Genomic DNA, 18,019 nt, shown 5'->3' with positions numbered 1-18,019 from the left:
AATTCTGTACAGTACGATCAACTGACGATGTTACCAACAGTAAATTCTGAGTGGGAAGCATTCAAGGAATTAATCGTGGATGCTACTAAAAGTTTCATACCTATGAAGAAATATTGTTCAAGGTTTAGGCCTAAATGGTTATCAAGTGAACTAATGAGACTCGTAACAGAGAAGAAAAATGCATGTGATGCATATAAATTATCAAGCGACTCAGAAGCCTATGGCAGATATAAGCTAGTCTGTAATCAGGTCACAAAGGACGTTAGGCAGGCGAAGGCAGATTACGAGAAATCCTTGGCAAAAGATGCTAAGAAAAACAGCAAGGATTTCTTTACTTATATAAACTCTAAAAGGAAGGGGCTGAATATGATTGGTCCACTTGACATCGATGGTTCGACTGTTGATGATCCTGCTCAGATAGCAAACAAACTGAATGAGTATTTTGCATCTACATTCACACATGAGAAATTATTAAGGTTTGAAAATGGCAGAAGGTTATCAAATTGTAGCAGGATACTTAATGATTTTGTAATAATCGAGAGCAAAGTGGAGGAGAAATTGTTGAAGTTAAAAATAAGAAAGGCATCTGGGGTGGATGGGATCTATCCAGTTATATTAAAGGAGGCGGCAAAGCAACAAAGCAAATCCATAGCCATAATTATGAGAGCACCCTTGGTCTCAGGGGAAGTTCCAACGGACAGGAGAAGTGAAAATGTATCCCCAATTCACAAAGAGGGATCGAAGGGTGACACGAGTAATTACAGACAAGTTAGTTTAGCTTCTGTTCCGGGAAAAATAATGACGATACTGGTTAAAGATGCATTGCAGGATCATCTAGACAAGACTGCAGCAATAATTCAGGCACAGCATGGGTTTGTTAAGGGAAAGTCTTGTCTGACAAATTTGATAGGATATTATGATGTGGTTACAAAGGAACTGGATGCAAAAAATAATTTTGATATCATATATTTGGATTTCAGGAAAGCTTTTGACACTGTTGCGCATGGAAGACTATTGTACAAATTGGAGCAGAATGGTATTAAGGGTAAGTTGCTACAATGGATAAAAGGATGGTTAAGTGGGAGAAGACAGAGGGTGGTAATCAATGGGTGCTGCTCTTCGTGGACTAATGTTATTAGTGGAGTCCCACAGGGTTCGGTGTTAGGTCCACTGTTGTTTTGTATATTTATCAATGATATTGATGAAGGTACATCAGGCTTCATGTCGAAGTTTGCAGAGGATCCAAAAGTTGGAAGGGTTGTTAATGACAGAAATGGCAGTATGCTACTGCAACAGGATCTAGATAATTTGGGCAGATGGGCTAAGAAGTGGTAACTGAAGTTTAATCTTGACAAATGCAAAGTACTGCATATGGGTAGAAGGAACCCCAGAGAAACGTACCAACTGTGTGGTACTACACTTAAGGTGGTAGAAAATGAAAAAGACCTGGGAGTAATTGTGCAGTCAGATATGAAGTTTTCTGAGCAATGCAGACAGGTTGCCAGGGCAGGTCATGGGGTTTTGTTAATGATATATAGGAATTTTGCTAGCAGGGAAAAGAAGGTGATTGCCCTCTGTATAAGGCAATGGTCAGGCCACGCCTTGAGTTCTGCATACAGGTCTGGAGCCTCATTTTAGGAAGGATGTAGATTTGCTTGAGAAGGGCAACAAGATTGTAGAGGGGAAGGAAGGGATCCTCTTACTAAGAGAGGCTTAAGTTCTGCAAATTGCAGTGGCTGGAGACTAGGCACCTGCGCGGTGATGTGATTGAGGTTTATAAGGCCTTGAATGGGTTGAGCACACTGAATTCGGATGGGATCCTTCCACTTGTTCTGATTACGAACCTAAGGGGGCATAAATTCAAATTAAGAAAGGACAGATGTAGAATAGATGTGCGGAAATTTGCCTTTAGCCAGCGGGTGGTTAACTGCTAGAACAAACTTCAATCTGTCGTTGTGGAAGTTGGAAGGTAGAATAAATTTAAGGAGGAACTGGACAGGCATTTGGAGGGAATGGTGTGATTTATTTATTATTATTTTTTTTTTTTTGGCTGATGCTGCATAAGCTCATACACTTGCTTTCTTGCATCACATGCCACTACTACTACTACTACTCTAACGCAGCCCTTATATATTTACTTGTTTCATGACCTCCCCCCCAGCAGTTCCTGACATCCACAGCAACTGGCTTTTTGGGCTGCTGCTCATTCCAATAGAAGCAGTGCAAGAATCATTACCACTTCTACCGGCGGCTACTCTTTATCTATTAGTCTCTGAATAATCTCCCCTCCCCCTACTAATTTTTAGATTAAAGTCATATTGTGATTCTAAAATTTATTTAACTATTTTTAGAGGTTTTTAAGTTCTAATTCACCTTCCTTCTAACATATAATTAATATAATCTTTGATCAAAAATATGCGAATCTGCGAAAACCAGGGGAGTTCCTATGGTATGTTGGGCCCAGGTGCTAATTGCAGTTTGGCGCCCGAGTGCCAATTGAAACCTGACGCCCCTTTTAAATTTTCTTCATATAAGTATGTAAGTTTCAGGTTTTCAGGCGCCCCTTGAATGTTGGCGCCCGGTAGCAGTGCCCCCTTATACCCTTGGGACAGCCGTCCCATGGCGAAAACTAAGATACAACGAAATCTACCTGGTCAGTAGCGAAAACTACTGTCAAGGTGGGACATAAAACGAATGTTAAAATCCAGCAAGCATACATTGTCGTACTGGGATTAATTTGTCCACTTCACATGAGTAAATTACTAAATTTAGCTGGAATGAAATGGGATGTCGTGAAGTTCGATACGTTTACATTTTTTTACAACGCAAGATAATATGTAATTGACAATATTTAAGTATTTAGCAATCTTTCGCGGATGCACCACAGAGGTTATTAAACACAGCACCGTGCTGTTTAACAACCATACTATAGAAAACGCCACTCCCTCATCCTCTGGAGTCACAACCTGAGTTAATTTCACTAGTACACTGCAACACTAAATTAACACACGAAGAAAACGTTCAGCTTGCTATGGATTTCGCCCTTTAGAATGGACGTTGATTGCAGTGTCAAAGTTCAACAGGACTAAACTTCGTTTTTTATCCACCTCCTTGTGGTGTCGTTGGGCACTGGGCAGGCTTCCAGGTGATCGCCTTCCTGGTCGCAAAATGCCCAGAAAGGTAACCACATACACTGCGTAAAAAAACATTATGCATACTGTATATCTTTAAGTTTTACAGAGTTCTGTATCAACACAGCGTACAAACTCGGTGTTGAACCAACCTTCTGAAGTAGTTGTACATACGATATTATATGTCTATAATCTCGGCAAATGAATATCAGTTTGAACCAGAATTTTAATTATCTATAATGAAGATCATGTATTTGTCATTGCTAGAAGTAATGACTTTAAGTGCCAAGCCAATTTATTCTTTGTGTGTTACTGATTCAATGAATTATCAGGACTGGAAATGGGAGAGGAGAAAATGGGTGGACTTCACTTCTTCTCTCATTCTAGGGTTGCTATGACCGCTTATAGTATAATCGTGTTATAGGAGTTGGCGTGTGTGTATGTGTCTCTTATGAATGTTTAGTGGTGCATAAGCTGCAGCGGCTATAAATGTACCTATTCATGATAAAATGTTTTAAAATAACTAAGAAGTGTAACCACTTCATTTTTATCACAGATACTTGTTCAGAATTGATAACACGTTCCAATTGTTTGAAAACAGAAAAATTCATTGATGTTTGTCTCGTCACCAATAATATGCTGGGGTGTCGAGACAAACATCAATGTCCTTACTATCAACCTGTTTCAGTTGATAAAATTTATTATTCGTTTGGATGTGCCCTAGTTCTTTCCGTATGATGTAATTATGGTGAGAGGCTGGGCAAAGGACGGAGGTTAAATCAAAAGTTGATGAAGTTTTAAATAGGAATAGGTTTGATGGTTACTTGTAGGATTTTAAGAACACCAGCAACTTTGGTCATATTGCGCCGTATATAATATGTATGTAAATTGCATGTGTTCTGTGGCCGATTTGCTTGAAGAAAAGCACGAGTTTCCGGGAGAAAAACACGTGCTTTCCTAGCCTGGGACCGGCTAACTACCACGACCCGAGCCACGTTAAGAAAAAGACCCATAAAAATTTCTTGCTTCATTGAGGGGATTCGAACTCAGTTGTTCTTTCACCCAGTGGGGAGAGGACAGTGATTATTTCAACTCTACTACTAACGAGGGCATAGGAGTTGGGTCTATCTTCCTAGAACAGCACAAATAAAGTACCCATCTGGTTCTGGAAGGCAATTTCGATCAATATTATTATAAGTATCTGAGCTGAGCGTGTTGATTTATGGGCGAGGGAGCTAAGGCAATGAGGGGATGATGTTATTGTGTCGATAAATTTTGTGTATTGCAATTTATGGTGAGTTTTCTTGTGCGTAGGATGTAACACTCCAATTTCAGGGGTGAAAAATGAGACTGGCAAAGTCTGCCACAGAATTTGGGAGGAAGGACGTCATTCCTTCCTTCTTAGTATGAAGTATTTTAGGTTTGTTATGGTTCAGGAGTAACATAAGCGAACACAAGAAGACACATAGCAATATCGGATCGTATGCTACAATAAAATATGCACAACTTAATTTCTCTGGTCCTGTCGTACATAGTACAAACGTAAATTTATTTATTTATTAAAGTCGTCCTTTGACGAGTATCGAATCGAAGCCCTTATTACACACACTGTGTGTAGAATTGCAGTATCGGGCAACTACTAGCCAAATATTTGCCTGATATCGTAATTTTACGAATATCTGATTGTTACATCCAGCAAACTCACAAACAGACCTAACAACCTTAGACCGAGCCACGGAGTGAAAAAAGCCCATTAAAGTTCCTCGCGTCATCGACGGGATTCGAACCTGGGACTTTTCCACCTAGTGTGGGGAGGACGGTGACGATATCACTGTATACACGCTCAGACTTCAGAAGTTTAGAATGTGCGTCTTTAGCCCAAAAAATTTCCGGATCATCCAATTCCAGTTATTTACAGATCATCCAACGCTAGCTTTTACTGTAATTTCGAAGTCATTATAGAGAACCTTAAATTTTTCAACTGATGTCCCTTGAAACTCCATAAAGACAGGAATTGCTGTATACCACAGATTTACTCTGTGTTTAACAGATGGCGCTACTCGTCACGGATTATGGTTTCAAAAACGTAAGTATGGCTGCTTTTAACAGTATTGTTTTTGGGAGGTTTGCGTTATTTAATATTTACAGTGTAAAGATTAATTCAGTTAGGTATATCCATCTAAATAGTAGTCCTTTACTATTTCAAACTACACTGGTGTTAAATGGTGAACCATTAAAAAAGAAAAAGAAACTTGATCCCATGATATTAAAAGAGAGAGAAGAGAAGAAGATACGGCGAATTGAGAGAAACATCCGAAGGTTAGAAAATGCAACGAAACCTTTCAAGCCTGTTGCGGAAATTGACCTTGATTCGAAATTAAAACGTCAGCTGAAGCTTCGTAAACGTGAATTACCACAATTCGCTTTTGATGAAATAGAAAACCGTGTTATGTTGCAAAAGGAGTGGAGTCTCTATAAATATAAACAGCATCATGATGAAATTACAATGATTAATCGAATGATCACATCAAGAAAAAATGCCTTAATGGCACTTCGCGAGGAGTCCGAGGAGTTATATCAGGAAGCAATTCAAAAGGATCTGCAATTAATACCCTTCACAGTGACTGGCCCAACCACAACACCACCAATAAAAGACTACGAATGCAAGGACGGTGAGTATATTGACACTACGAAGAAGTGGATTAAGGCAATCACAGTATCTGCGCATGTGAAAGAGAAAAAGATCAAGAAAAAAACATGAGAAGTATTGGCAAAGATAATTCTGCTGTAGAAGTGTAAAACAGGTGATAAGTGCGTAACTTGATTTTCTAGGTCCGTATGGAATGTATATAACTTGTGTGCATTACATAATTAGGTTTTATATATATTGTTTAAAATAACTCTTGAAACAGCTATATCATTCATTAGATGGTTACAAAAGACCCCATGTTGGTTTTGTTTTAATCGGAAATTCTACCAGCCTGTTGAATTATAGGTAGGGTGTTACATAGAAACAAAGTTCTGTTCCATTTGTTACCCTTTGTTTTTGCAAAATAAAATGGTTTGACTACTTCAAATGGTTTAATAGAATGTGTAATTCTTTCAATCTATAACTAGATTAATGATTCCTTCACAAACTTTTGTCACTTCAGGACCTTTGGATTGGAAACTGTATATTGACAGGATTCCTACTAAAGAGTGGTTACTATCTAAAATAAATGGAATATGTTGCCTAACCTTGTTCCACTTATTTTCCATGACAGTATAGTGAGTGTGTTACTAGTAACTAATTTGGAATGAACTGGGTTCAGATCATGTTTTAAACTGCTGGAACTCTTAAATGCCTCTTCAGTTGTGACTGTGATTAGCCAACCTCAATAAGTCACCGGGAGGTACCCCTCCCTCCTGAGTTATTCCAGATTTTTAACTTATACAACATGCTTATTGATTTGTTAACACAAATGTGTACACTGTGAAACTTATTTGATGCATCAGAAAAATTCCTGAAAATGGCCAATTTGTTGGCATCCATTTATGAAATTTGCAATTTGAGAATCGCTGGACTAGAGTGATAAAACAGGTTCACGGTAATTCTCTCTCCCCTACATATTTGTTCAGTGACATAAGGATTGTAAAAGTGGAAAATATTAAGAAGTAATAATAATGAATTTTATCATTGGTAGTGAACATAGCAAATATGTGGACATTGGTATACATATTGTTCAATTGGGCTTCTGTGTCTCAAAAATGCACATCCTGTTATTGTGCTGTACTGGGAATTATAATAAATTGAAGTAATATTATATTATAATTAATTAATATTAATTATTATAATAAATGGAAATTTATTATATAAATTATATATAGATATTTTCTCTCTTTTGTAAATGTCCTCTTATGTTTTCCACTGTTCAGTCTTCAAAGTAGCAACCAGTTCAACCCTTTTTTTGGGTAGTCTCTCCTCATACACACCTGGTGATCCAATTCATTCCAGAGGTTCTCTGTACGTTCTGGGCTGGCCAGTCCAACTTTTTGATCCTCATGCTCTGAAACAGTCCGCAATGCGAATAGTATGACATGGAGAGTTGTTCTGCTGATATGGGCCATCCCTGATGTGCTGCTACAGTGGAGGTAACTCATTATTCAGGACATCTAGATAGACCTCAGTATTCTTGGTTTTATCCAAAACAACCAATGAGCCCATTTAAAACAGGCCCAAACTATGATGCTGCCTCCACAGAACTTCATTGTCGGGAAGATAGTCTGTGGCAGATGAATGGAGAAAGCTACTTTTATCTGTGCATCTGTCACACCTAAGCATGACTGTCAGATTGGTAGACCATATACCATGACTAGCCACTCCACAGCGCAGCTCCCCATTGGTCTACCGTCTAAGAACAGCAGGACTTATACCCAACTAGATGGTATCTAGTACTGGAATGATAAGTGGCTTGTGGATGGCTGCATAACTGTAATAACCCATATCATGCAGTGCCTTTCATACTGTACTGTTGCTGATATGCTCCCCAGTCATTTCACTGGAGGCTTGTGTATGCTTTAATGACATTGACCTGCATTCCGAACAGAGTAGATGATTCTTTTCAGGGCTCTCCTCTCGTGTTCTGTTAACTTCAGAGGTTTTCTGAGCTATTTTGTGATGGTTTCATCACCAGTCTGCTTTCATTTGCAGATCACATCAAAAATCATCAACCTAGGAATCTTCAGTGCTGTTGAAATGTTATGTACAGACTGATTGCTTATGTGGTACCCTGTTATCATTCTGTACTGGAAGTCTGTTAATTCAATCAGTTGTGGCCTCTTGCATTCACAAGTGTACCACGAAGGCCTACAAATATATTTTTATAGTTGTCTGACACATGGTGCTTGGGTAGGATGTGACCAACTATCAATGGCTGGAGGGGTGGCCAGATATTAATGGTTGGGCAGTGTGTATATATATATATATATATATATATATATATATGTTGACTTAGTACTCATTTATGTGAGCCTAGTAACCACCCATATTGTTATGTCAAGTAAGGCCTCGTAGTTCAATTTCACTTTATAATCAAAAAATTCTTAGTTTTTACTGTATTTAAACTGTATACCAATAAATTTACAAGTATTTCTTAGTATATTTTATATTTTTATAAGAACAACAAAGGAATGCAAAAAATATGTCCCCCCCTTCCCACAGTCACTCTGTTTACCTGCCTATAAAATCATCCTAATTAACAGTATTTATAATTTCCTAGTCCAAAAAGACAAGATGACAGTCCAACCCCCCACACTTGTAGTTGATCACTAGGGTGATTTGCCAAAGATCTATATCTTCATTTCTGATCTAGACCAAATTTACGGTGATGGGAGAGTACCTTGATGAGAATTTCAATTTGCAATAGTCTTAAAATGAGATTGAAATGTGTCTCATTATTTACCATGCACATTCAGAAGTGGAAAATGGCTCTGTTAGTTCTGCATGCAATTGTTTTTTAAAGAAAATAATCCCTGTAAGCTTTGTGCTTGTCCTAAAAGGATTTAATGACACACCCACAATCTGTTTGAAATTTGTATTCTTTTGATAGCAGGCTGATAGCATTATTACACTTTGGCCAGCTGTAAATTTCTTCAATGTGCAGTAGTGAATTCAAAGGGTTGAAGAAATTTAAAAGTTGAATTTCAATTTAGCTTTATCTACTTTTGAGTCTCCATGACTTCCTCATTTTCATAACATTTTATATTATGGTTTTTTTTTTTTTGTTTGTTTTAACTATATATGCTGTTTTATTTGTTGATATTTCTTCTATCGAAACGATGCCTTTTGTGCAATGTATTTGAAATTTTCAAAAACTTTCTTTTCAAAAGAAAGTAAAATTGCCTTTTAAGCTCCCTGAGGACCACACTCAACTAAGATTTTGGATTTCTCATCATATCATTTCACTTTACATAAAAGAAAGTTGTTTTTTAAAGAATGGATGCATGACTGTTGATTTTTAAATTTTTGGGAAATATTTCTTTTTCTTGGTTTATATTTTAATTTTTGGTCACATTTCCTTGTGGGCCACACCGTGTAGTCTGGGCTTTGCATGGATTTCAGGTTGCTCACTGCATGTCATCACTGATTTGCCACTTTTTGGTTGTTTGGAAATATCTGACTTTTAATACTATCAGAAAATAGAGGATTTTTAGTTAGGCCTTTTAATGAGAGCTGTAGTTAGATAATCTAAGATTTGCCCCCCCCCCCCATGAGTTATGTTGGCTTTTTTCAGTCTATGCAATGACTCTTAAATACATAGTAAAGCTCACATCTAGGAATGTATGAACTGATGCACTAAGACCAGTGTAGACTTGCTAGTCTTAGTGCATAGGCTGGCCTCTGTCAATTTCATAACATAAAGTAATAGATTTCTTGACCTGTGATTTAATGAGCATTAAAAAAAAATCAGAAAAATATGTAAAGTGTAAGACAACTTCATTTTTGTGTATTTCGATTCTCAATTCTCAACAAATCTTAGTTGTACTAAGATTTCATTTTAACTACTCTCTGGGCACTGAATATCACCGCAGAGCTTCATCTCAGATGATCCCCACTAAATTACAAAGTTTCACACAATGTTTTAAGTATTAACAGATACATAACTATGAATAATTTTCAGTTTGGTTTCTCTTAACTTCCCCCCATTCATATATGAATTCCCTTTCCTCTGTTCCCTCTCTTGTTCTAAATGTTCTTGTGATTTTATGTGTTCATATCAGCATCCTGTAACAGAGCGTTAAATTTTCATGATGCACTTTTTCACTGGCACTATTCTTATATGATATGATTACATGTGGTTTGCTATTTTAATATCATGGGTCACTGAGTGCAGTATGTTCCCATGTCAAGATCATTGGAATAAAAGAAATATTTCATGAAATCGAGAGAAATGCTTTAGAAAGAATGAAGATGAATCCTTTTGAAAAAATGAATATGCATAAATGTGAAATATACCATAAGTACAATAATTAAATTCTTCTGTCTCCTTATAATTGATTTGATTGAATATTAAAGAATATTTATTTAAAGTTAAAATTCTGAATTGTTATTACTTCACTAATGACTGTCCTCCAAGAGAGAATGTAGCATATGGCATTCTTCTATAGGGGCACTTTCAACATTAGCATCAGTAGAGACGTATGATGCAAGAAAGCAAGCTTATACAGCATCAGCAAAAAAAAAAAAAAACCCTTCCCATTTCACCCATCCAATTCATTCCAAATGCCTTGAATTTATTTAAGCTATCAATTTCCACAACAACAGATGGAAGTTTGTTCCAGCAATCAACTACCTGCTGGCTAAAGGCAAATATGTTACACATCTAAATATCCACACATCTATTCAACAACTGTCTTGAAATCCTCAATTTCATTTAATGCCCCTTAAGTTTATAATCTGAGCCAGAGGAAAAATCCCATCAGCATTGAGCCTGCTCAATCCATTCAAAGCCTTATGCACTTCAATCAAATCGCCTTGCAGGTGCCTAGGCTCCAGACACTGCAATTTGCAGAACTTAAGCATTTCTTCGTAAGAGCACCCTTTTGTTCCCCTCACCAGTCTTGCTGCCCTTCTCTGTACTCGTTCTAGCAACTCTACCTCCTTCCTAAAATGAGGCTTCCAGACGTGTATGCAGTACTCAAGGTGTGGCCTGACCATTGCCTTATACAAGGGAATAATAACCTCCTTATCCCTGCTCGCAAAATTTCTGCATATCATTGACAATACCCCATGATCTACTCTGGCAGCCTGTCTGCACTGCTCAGAAAACTTCATATCTGATCGCACAATTACCCCCAGGTCTCATTCATACTCCACTACCCTGGGTGTAATACCACCCAGTTGGTATGTTATTCTGGGGTTACTGCTACACATATGCAGCACTTCTCAGCCCATCTACCCAACTTTTTCAGATCATGTTCCAGCAGCATACTGTCATTACTGTTATTAACAACCCTGCCAATCTTTGTATCATCTGCAAACTTTGACATTAAGCTTGATATACTTTCATCAGTATCACTGATAAATATGCAAAACAACAATGGGTCCAACACTGAACCCTGGGGGACATCACAAATAATATTAGTCCATAAAGAGCAGTGTCCATTGATTACCACTCTCTTTAATAATTCATAATGAATTATTCAGCAATAATGCTGAATAAGCTAAGCTATACGTACGATCTCAGCAATAATGCATAATGAACATTATTATTCATTAAGAATTATTTCTTACTAGAGCAAAACCAGCAAAGCTACATCACACATGCCAGTATATGATACACACACAAACTTTAATATATCTTTAAAACAATCAAGTTGCATAAGTAATGCTCCTCAAAGTCAGTATACCCAGTTATAATAATCAGATCACCTCACAGGTGCCTAGTCTCCAGACGCTGCAGTTTGCAGAACGTAAACCTTTTTTGGTAAGAGGACCCCTTCGTTCCCCTCACCAAATGATTACCACTTTCTGTTTTCTCCCACTCAACCACCCTTTTACTTGTTGTAGCAACTTACCTGTAATACCATACATAAAAAAGTTTGTAAAATTCCACATCTAGAAATCAGAAGCAGTCTTTTTCCAGTTCTATATTTGTGGCAATGATCTAATTTCCATTTCCAGGTTGCTAATCACTACTGAGCACACTTCTTTCACAAGAGAAAATATAGTTGAATGTCATTGAGTTGCCTTAAGGAAATCTTCTGTCATCAGAAACTTTTAAAAAAAAATAGTTTAACTCTGATTCAAAGTTAATATTTTGCTGTGTTTAGAATAAAAATTTGCAGGCAGCAACTAAATGATAGAAGTGTAAATATGATTGTGAATTGGAATTGTTTGTTGCTCATTTCTAAGAACAGAACATTAACTGATATAGAAGTGGAGGGGGAAGACTTGGATGATGGTAGAAAAAGAGAGCAGTGTTTCCAAATAATGAGGATACATCTAAATCAAAGTTAAACTAGCAATAGAAAAAGGAGTCAGCAAAAAAAAAAAAAAAAAGAGAAACTAGATTTTCTGTTCATATGAAATGCATATTTGAAAAATTGGATAAGACTACACTTGAACCAGATAAAACTAACAACTTTCTTTTAGGTATTCAAGTGTGAAATTTAAAAATTATCACCTTACTCAGAACATATTTGAACCAAAGGTAATTTTCATATCAGAACTGGACTTTTAACAGAATCAATCTTAATTCCATTGAACATTTCTACTCTTTCTCCGGTCATTATCCTACCACTCGTTTTCCCTCAAAGCACTTTACCCTTCATTATACAATTTTGTTTCCTTCAACCCCAGCTCCTCTGATTCAGCTTATTTTTGAAATTGTTCAGTTGCTTGATTAACCACTTTTGAAAGTAAAATTTTTGATAATATTTATGAATAAAATCTAAAGAGATTCTTTGTTTTTTAAGAATTTATTTAAAAAAAAACATTTTTTATTATGTAAAGATTTCAGTAAAACATAGTTTACATTATAAAATCTGTGCAAAGGGTATATGCTATGCAGGAATCACAATTGTATTACACTGAGTTGAGTTTGAAGAAAATTTTAAAAATCATCTGTGAAAGTACATGAGGCTTACTAAGAGTGTCTTGTATCCTTTGCAGCTTTCACTTTAAAAGTTTGAAAACTGAAATGCAATAACATGAAATAGAATTTAAAATTTCATATGAAGAGAGGAGATTCAATTTATAGATAAATTAAAATGATCTGATTGAATATTAAAGAATTAGAATTTAAACTTTAAAATTCTGAATTGTTATTATTTTATATCTATCCTTCTAGACAGAATTTAGCACATAGTATTCTTCTGTAAGGGCATTTCCAACAGTTCAATGAAAATTTTTTAATTTAAGAATAAAATCATATCAAAAGCCAAAATGAACAGAAGATATATCCAAATACAGCAAATCCCAAAAGAAGAAGCAAATAGTACTGACCATGATACAGATTCTCTAGATCGTCCACATAATGGAGTCACTAACCAGAAGAAATTGCAGATCAGCAAGTTCTCAGTCATAGCTACAACCTCAGAAGTAGATCTAGGAAGTTTTCACCAATTAACTAGCACTCTGTATATTGTTAATTTTTACATGTTATTTTACTTTAGTGTATATTTATATGCCACTGGTGTTTAAACATTTCAATTATTTCTAGTTTTTGATAATGAGTTTTAGGCTCATAGGGTTTGAGTTTGGATTTCTCTGCAACTTCAGTTTAGATTATTGTTATTCTGTATTCCCCTCCTTTAGTATAGTCAGGGTGGTATCACCCTTACCTTCCTTACCTTCTTCCTGCTCCTTCTTATCATCATCCTTACCTTCTACCTGCTCTTCTTACCATTGGCTGGTTTTGCTGGTCAGTGTTATCTAGTTTCCAGAATGTCATTTCTGGAAACTATACCACAAAGTGTATTAAATTATTCCAAGGTACATCACATTATTAACAGAAGAGATTGCTTCTGCAGGGACAAGATAAACTTAAATAGAAAGGGTGCAAGAATATTTGCTGATGCTATCTAGTCAGTGTTAGGTGGGTCAAAAAACTGCTAACTTAAGTGGGGAGGGGATACATGGACTAATAGATTAACAATACCCACTGACAGAGGTAGAAATGATTCTCGCACTGTTTCTATTGGAATGTGCAGCAGCCTGGAAAGCAGGGTGCTGGAGATTTTAAGGCCTGCTGCAAGTCATCATGAAACAGATAAATACAAGGGCTCTGTAAGAACGGGTGCATGTATATTTGCATGTACACCAATGCTAGGAGCATAGTTAATACATTCAATGAGTTTGAGGTGCTAGTCAAGTCAAGTCAAATGCATACATTGTGGAGATATCAGACACGTGTCATTCAGATATAAGGGATGCAGAATTTGAATATGGGGAATACAATGTATACAGAAAGGACATGGATAGTGTTGATTGTCAACTAGCACCGGGGATCCCCGTTAACTCCACTGCACTGTACAGAAAGGACATAGTGTTACATGTCAGGCGGCACCTGAGGTACCCCAGCTCGTAATTGGTTAGGGGTGCTCTTAGCAAGGAAGGCTTTAGTTCTGCAAATTGCAGTGTCTAGAGGCTATGCACCTGTGAGTTGATCTGATTGAGGTGTTTAAGGCTTTGAATGGTTTAAGCAAGCATCAGTGCTGATGGGATCTTTTCTCTTGCTCAGATTATGCACTTAAGGGAAATTGAGGAAAATGGTTGCAGAATAGATGTGTGGAAATTTACCTTTAGCCAGCAAGTGGTTGCTGGAACAAACTTCCATCTGTCATTGTAGAAGTTGATAGCTTAAATAAATTCAAGGAAGAACTAGACAAACTTTTGGAGAGAATGGACAGGTGAAATGGGAAGTTTTGTTTTTTTGGCAAATGCTGTATAAGCATTCTTGCATCATATGCCACTAGAAATGCTAATGCTCTGTTACTCTGTGTTGCAGTTCAAACTCTGTGAAGGCCAGAGATAGTGTGAGTTTTAGTGTTGGTCTGCGTAGTATAGTGTTGGGTTGTTGTTGGCCTGTTCTTCCTATGGCCTTTTAGCCGCTGGGCTCCTAGTGGGACCCCATGTTGCTGTCATTCACCCTGTGGATGCAGACTATGCAAAGTAGGCAGTATATAAATTCTCTGGTGGGGATGAGCCCTGGACTGTTCCTGAGCTTGCCAGGGAGGGTGGCAAAGTACAGAATGGATAGACAGGATAGGATGGGGCAGGGGTTATGCCCTTAATTATGCACATAAAATCTAAAGCAGTGCATCCAGTTAACATGGGTGGCCAGTGCAATGTTGAGTCAATTTGGTGTGACATAAGCACAGGGAAAGCAAAAATGAAAGTAGGAGTATGTTATAGACCTAATGACTGATGAGTACAACAATCAGCTGTACAGAAAAATAGTGGGCCAGTAAAGTAGCATATCATATAATGGGGGACTTAAACTTTCCAGATACTGACTGGAACTTGTGGATTGGTCACTCACATACTAGCAAGAACTTTATGGATTTATTGCATGGCGGTTGCATACTGGTTTTCTACAGCAGCATGTCAGAGAGGCAACAGGAGAGAGCTCTTAATCGAATTACATTGGTTGGCATCAATTTCCTCCCTGAAATAATTTTAACAGGTTCTCATAGAAAATATATTCAAAAACTCAGATTATATGCTTAAAAAGTTTTTATCACCCTCAGTTTTCAAATATCGCAGATTAATGACTGAAAACCAAAACCTATACTTGGTTTAATCATCTTTACCAGCTATTTTTTATCCAATTTTTTTTTTCTTCTAGAATATTTGGTAGCTTTCTACAACAGGAGAAAGTTATGTGCAGGAGAAAGCATTAGCATTAGTAGAGGCATATGATGCAAGAAAGCAAGCTTATTCAGCATCAGCCAAAAAAAAAAAAAAAAAAAAAAAAAAAACACACACCACTCCCATTTCACCCCTCCGTTCGTTCAAAATACCTGTCCAGTTGAGCTTTAAATTTGTTTAGGCTATCAACTTCAACAACAAGTGATGGAAGTCGGTTCCACCAACCAACCACCCGCTGGCCAAAGGCAAATTTCTGCACATCTATCCGACATCCGTCCTTCCTCAATTTGAATTTATGTCCTCTGAGGTGATTATTCTGAGCAAGATGAAGAATCCCATTGGCATTGAGCATGCTCAAACCATTCAAAGCCTTATACACCTCTATCAGATCACCTCGCCGGTGCCTAGTCTCCAGACTGTAATTTGCAAAACTTAAGCCTTTCTTCGTAAGAGCAACCCTTTGTTCCATTCACTAATCTTGTTGCCCTTCTCTGTACCCGTTCCAGCAGCTCTACATCCTTCTTGAAATGAGGCCTCCAGACCTGTATACAGTACTCAAGATGTGGCCTAACCATTGCCTTATACAAGGGAATAATCACCTCCTTATCCCTGCTAGAAAAATTCCTGTATATCATTGACAAGATACCATGAGCTACTCTTGCAGCTCGTCTGCACTGCTCAGAGAACTTCATATCTGCCTGCACAATTACCTCCAGGTCCTTTTCATTCTCCACCACTGTCAGTGTAGTACCGCAGAGTTGATACGTTGCTCTGGGGTTACTGTTTCCCATATGTAGTACTTTACATTTGTCAATGTTAAACTTCATTTGCCACCTCTCAGCCCATCTGTTCAACCTTTCCAGATCCTGTTGCAGCAGCATAGCGTCAGTAGTGTCCTTAACAACCCTGCCAACCTTTGTATCATCTGCAAACTTGGACATTAAACTTGATATCCCATCATCAATATCATTCATAAACACCGAAAACAACAACGGACCCAACACTGAACCCTGAGGAACTCCACTAATAACATTAGTCCAAGTTGAGCAGTGTCCATTGATTACCACTCTCTGTCTTCTGCCACTCAACCATCCCCTTATCCATAGCAGCAATTTGCCTCCAATGCCACACTGCTCCAATTTGTGCAGCAGTCTTCCATGTGCAACAGTATCAAAAGCCTTTCTAAGATCCAAATATATAATATCAAAGTTATTCCCTGCATCCAGTTCTTTTGTGACTACATCATAGTATCCAATCAAATTGGTCAGGCAAGACCTGCCCTTAACAAAACCATGCTGCGTCTGAGCTATAACTGAATTCTTGTCCAGATGATCCTGCAGTGCTTCTTTAACCAGTGCCTCCATTAATTTACCTGGAACAGAAGTTAAACTAACAGGTCTATAATTACTTGTGTCAGCCTTTGATCCTCCTTTGTGAATTGGGGTTACATTTGCACATCTCCAGTCTATGGGTACCTCCCCTGAGTCCAAAGAAGCTCTCATAATTATGGCAAGGGGTTTGCTTACTTCCTTTGCTGCCTCCTTTAATATAACTGGATAGATCCTATCCACCCCAGGTGCCTTTTTTATGTTTATCCTCAACAATCTCTCCTCCACTTTCCTCTCAGTTATTACAAAATCATCCAGCTCACTGCCAATGTTTACTTTACCTACATCATTCTCCTTCCTGAATAACTCCTCATGCGTGAATGTAGATGCAAAATACTCGTTTAGATTGTTAGCCACCTGAGCAGGATCCTCAACTGTTGAACCATCAATATCCAGTGGACCAATCTGATTCACCCCTTTCCTTCTTGAGTTTAAATATGTAAAGAACTCTTTTCTGTTTTTCTTTGCATCCTTTGCCAAGGATTTTTCGTAGTCTGCCTTTGCCTGCCTAATCTCCTTTGTGACTTGGTTACAGACCAACTTATATCTATCATAGGCTTCCATGTCACCCATTAATTTGTATGTATCACATGCATTTTTCTTCTCTGCCACATGTCTCATTAGTTCATCTGACAACCATTTAGGCCTAAACCTTGAACAATATTTCTTAGTTGGTAAGTAAAGCCTGGTAGCCTCCAAGATTAGTTCCTTGAATGCTTCCCATTTTGAGTTTGCTGTTGGTAACATCATCAGTTGGTCCCACTGTATAGAATTTAAATACTGTCTCAGACCATCATAGTCGCCTTTACGAAAACAAAAACCCTTCCCTTTACCTCTGATGGTAGTTACCTCCTTGAGTAAATCCCACTTCAACACACTGTGATCACTGCCACCTAGTGGTTCATTTATCTGCAGATTCTTAATGCATGAAGAATCACTACTGATAATCAGATCAAGAGTATTGCTCCCTCTTGTTGCCTCACGAACATGCTGATGTAGAAAACAATCATCCAATAAATCCACAAAAGCCTTGCTAGTGTGCGAGTGACCAACCCACAAATTCCAGTCAATATCTGGGAAATTAAAATCCCCCATTATAAGACTCTCTGATTTACTGGCCCACTCTATTTCCCTGTACAATATCTTAT

At 37.6% G+C, this 18,019-nt stretch overlaps 1 protein-coding gene across 1 annotated transcript; it reads left to right on the top strand.

Moving 5' to 3' along the window:
* The first annotated feature begins 5,211 nt into the window (after positions 1 to 5,211).
* On the top strand, positions 5,212 to 6,168 carry mRpL40 (mitochondrial ribosomal protein L40). The gene has a single exon (XM_090368954.1). It carries the CDS (start codon positions 5,224 to 5,226, stop codon positions 5,890 to 5,892), a length of 669 nt encoding a protein of 222 aa, XP_090225080.1. The 5' UTR covers positions 5,212 to 5,223; the 3' UTR covers positions 5,893 to 6,168.
* Positions 6,169 to 18,019: the final 11,851 nt, after the last annotated feature.

This window comes from Mastigoproctus giganteus, chromosome 2 (assembly GCF_048544385.1).
Source record: "Mastigoproctus giganteus isolate SK-2022 chromosome 2, ASM4854438v1, whole genome shotgun sequence".
NCBI classification, from domain to species: domain Eukaryota; kingdom Metazoa; phylum Arthropoda; class Arachnida; order Uropygi; family Thelyphonidae; genus Mastigoproctus; species Mastigoproctus giganteus.
The sequence above is the reverse complement of the archived record's forward strand: the minus strand, read 5'-3'. Positions and strand labels throughout refer to the sequence as shown.

What these genes read in the sequence shown, in the direction of transcription:
- mRpL40 (XM_090368954.1), top strand. Translation starts at nt 5,224, where the DNA reads ATGGCTGCTTTTAACAGTATTGTTTTTGGGAGGTTTGCGTTATTTAAT.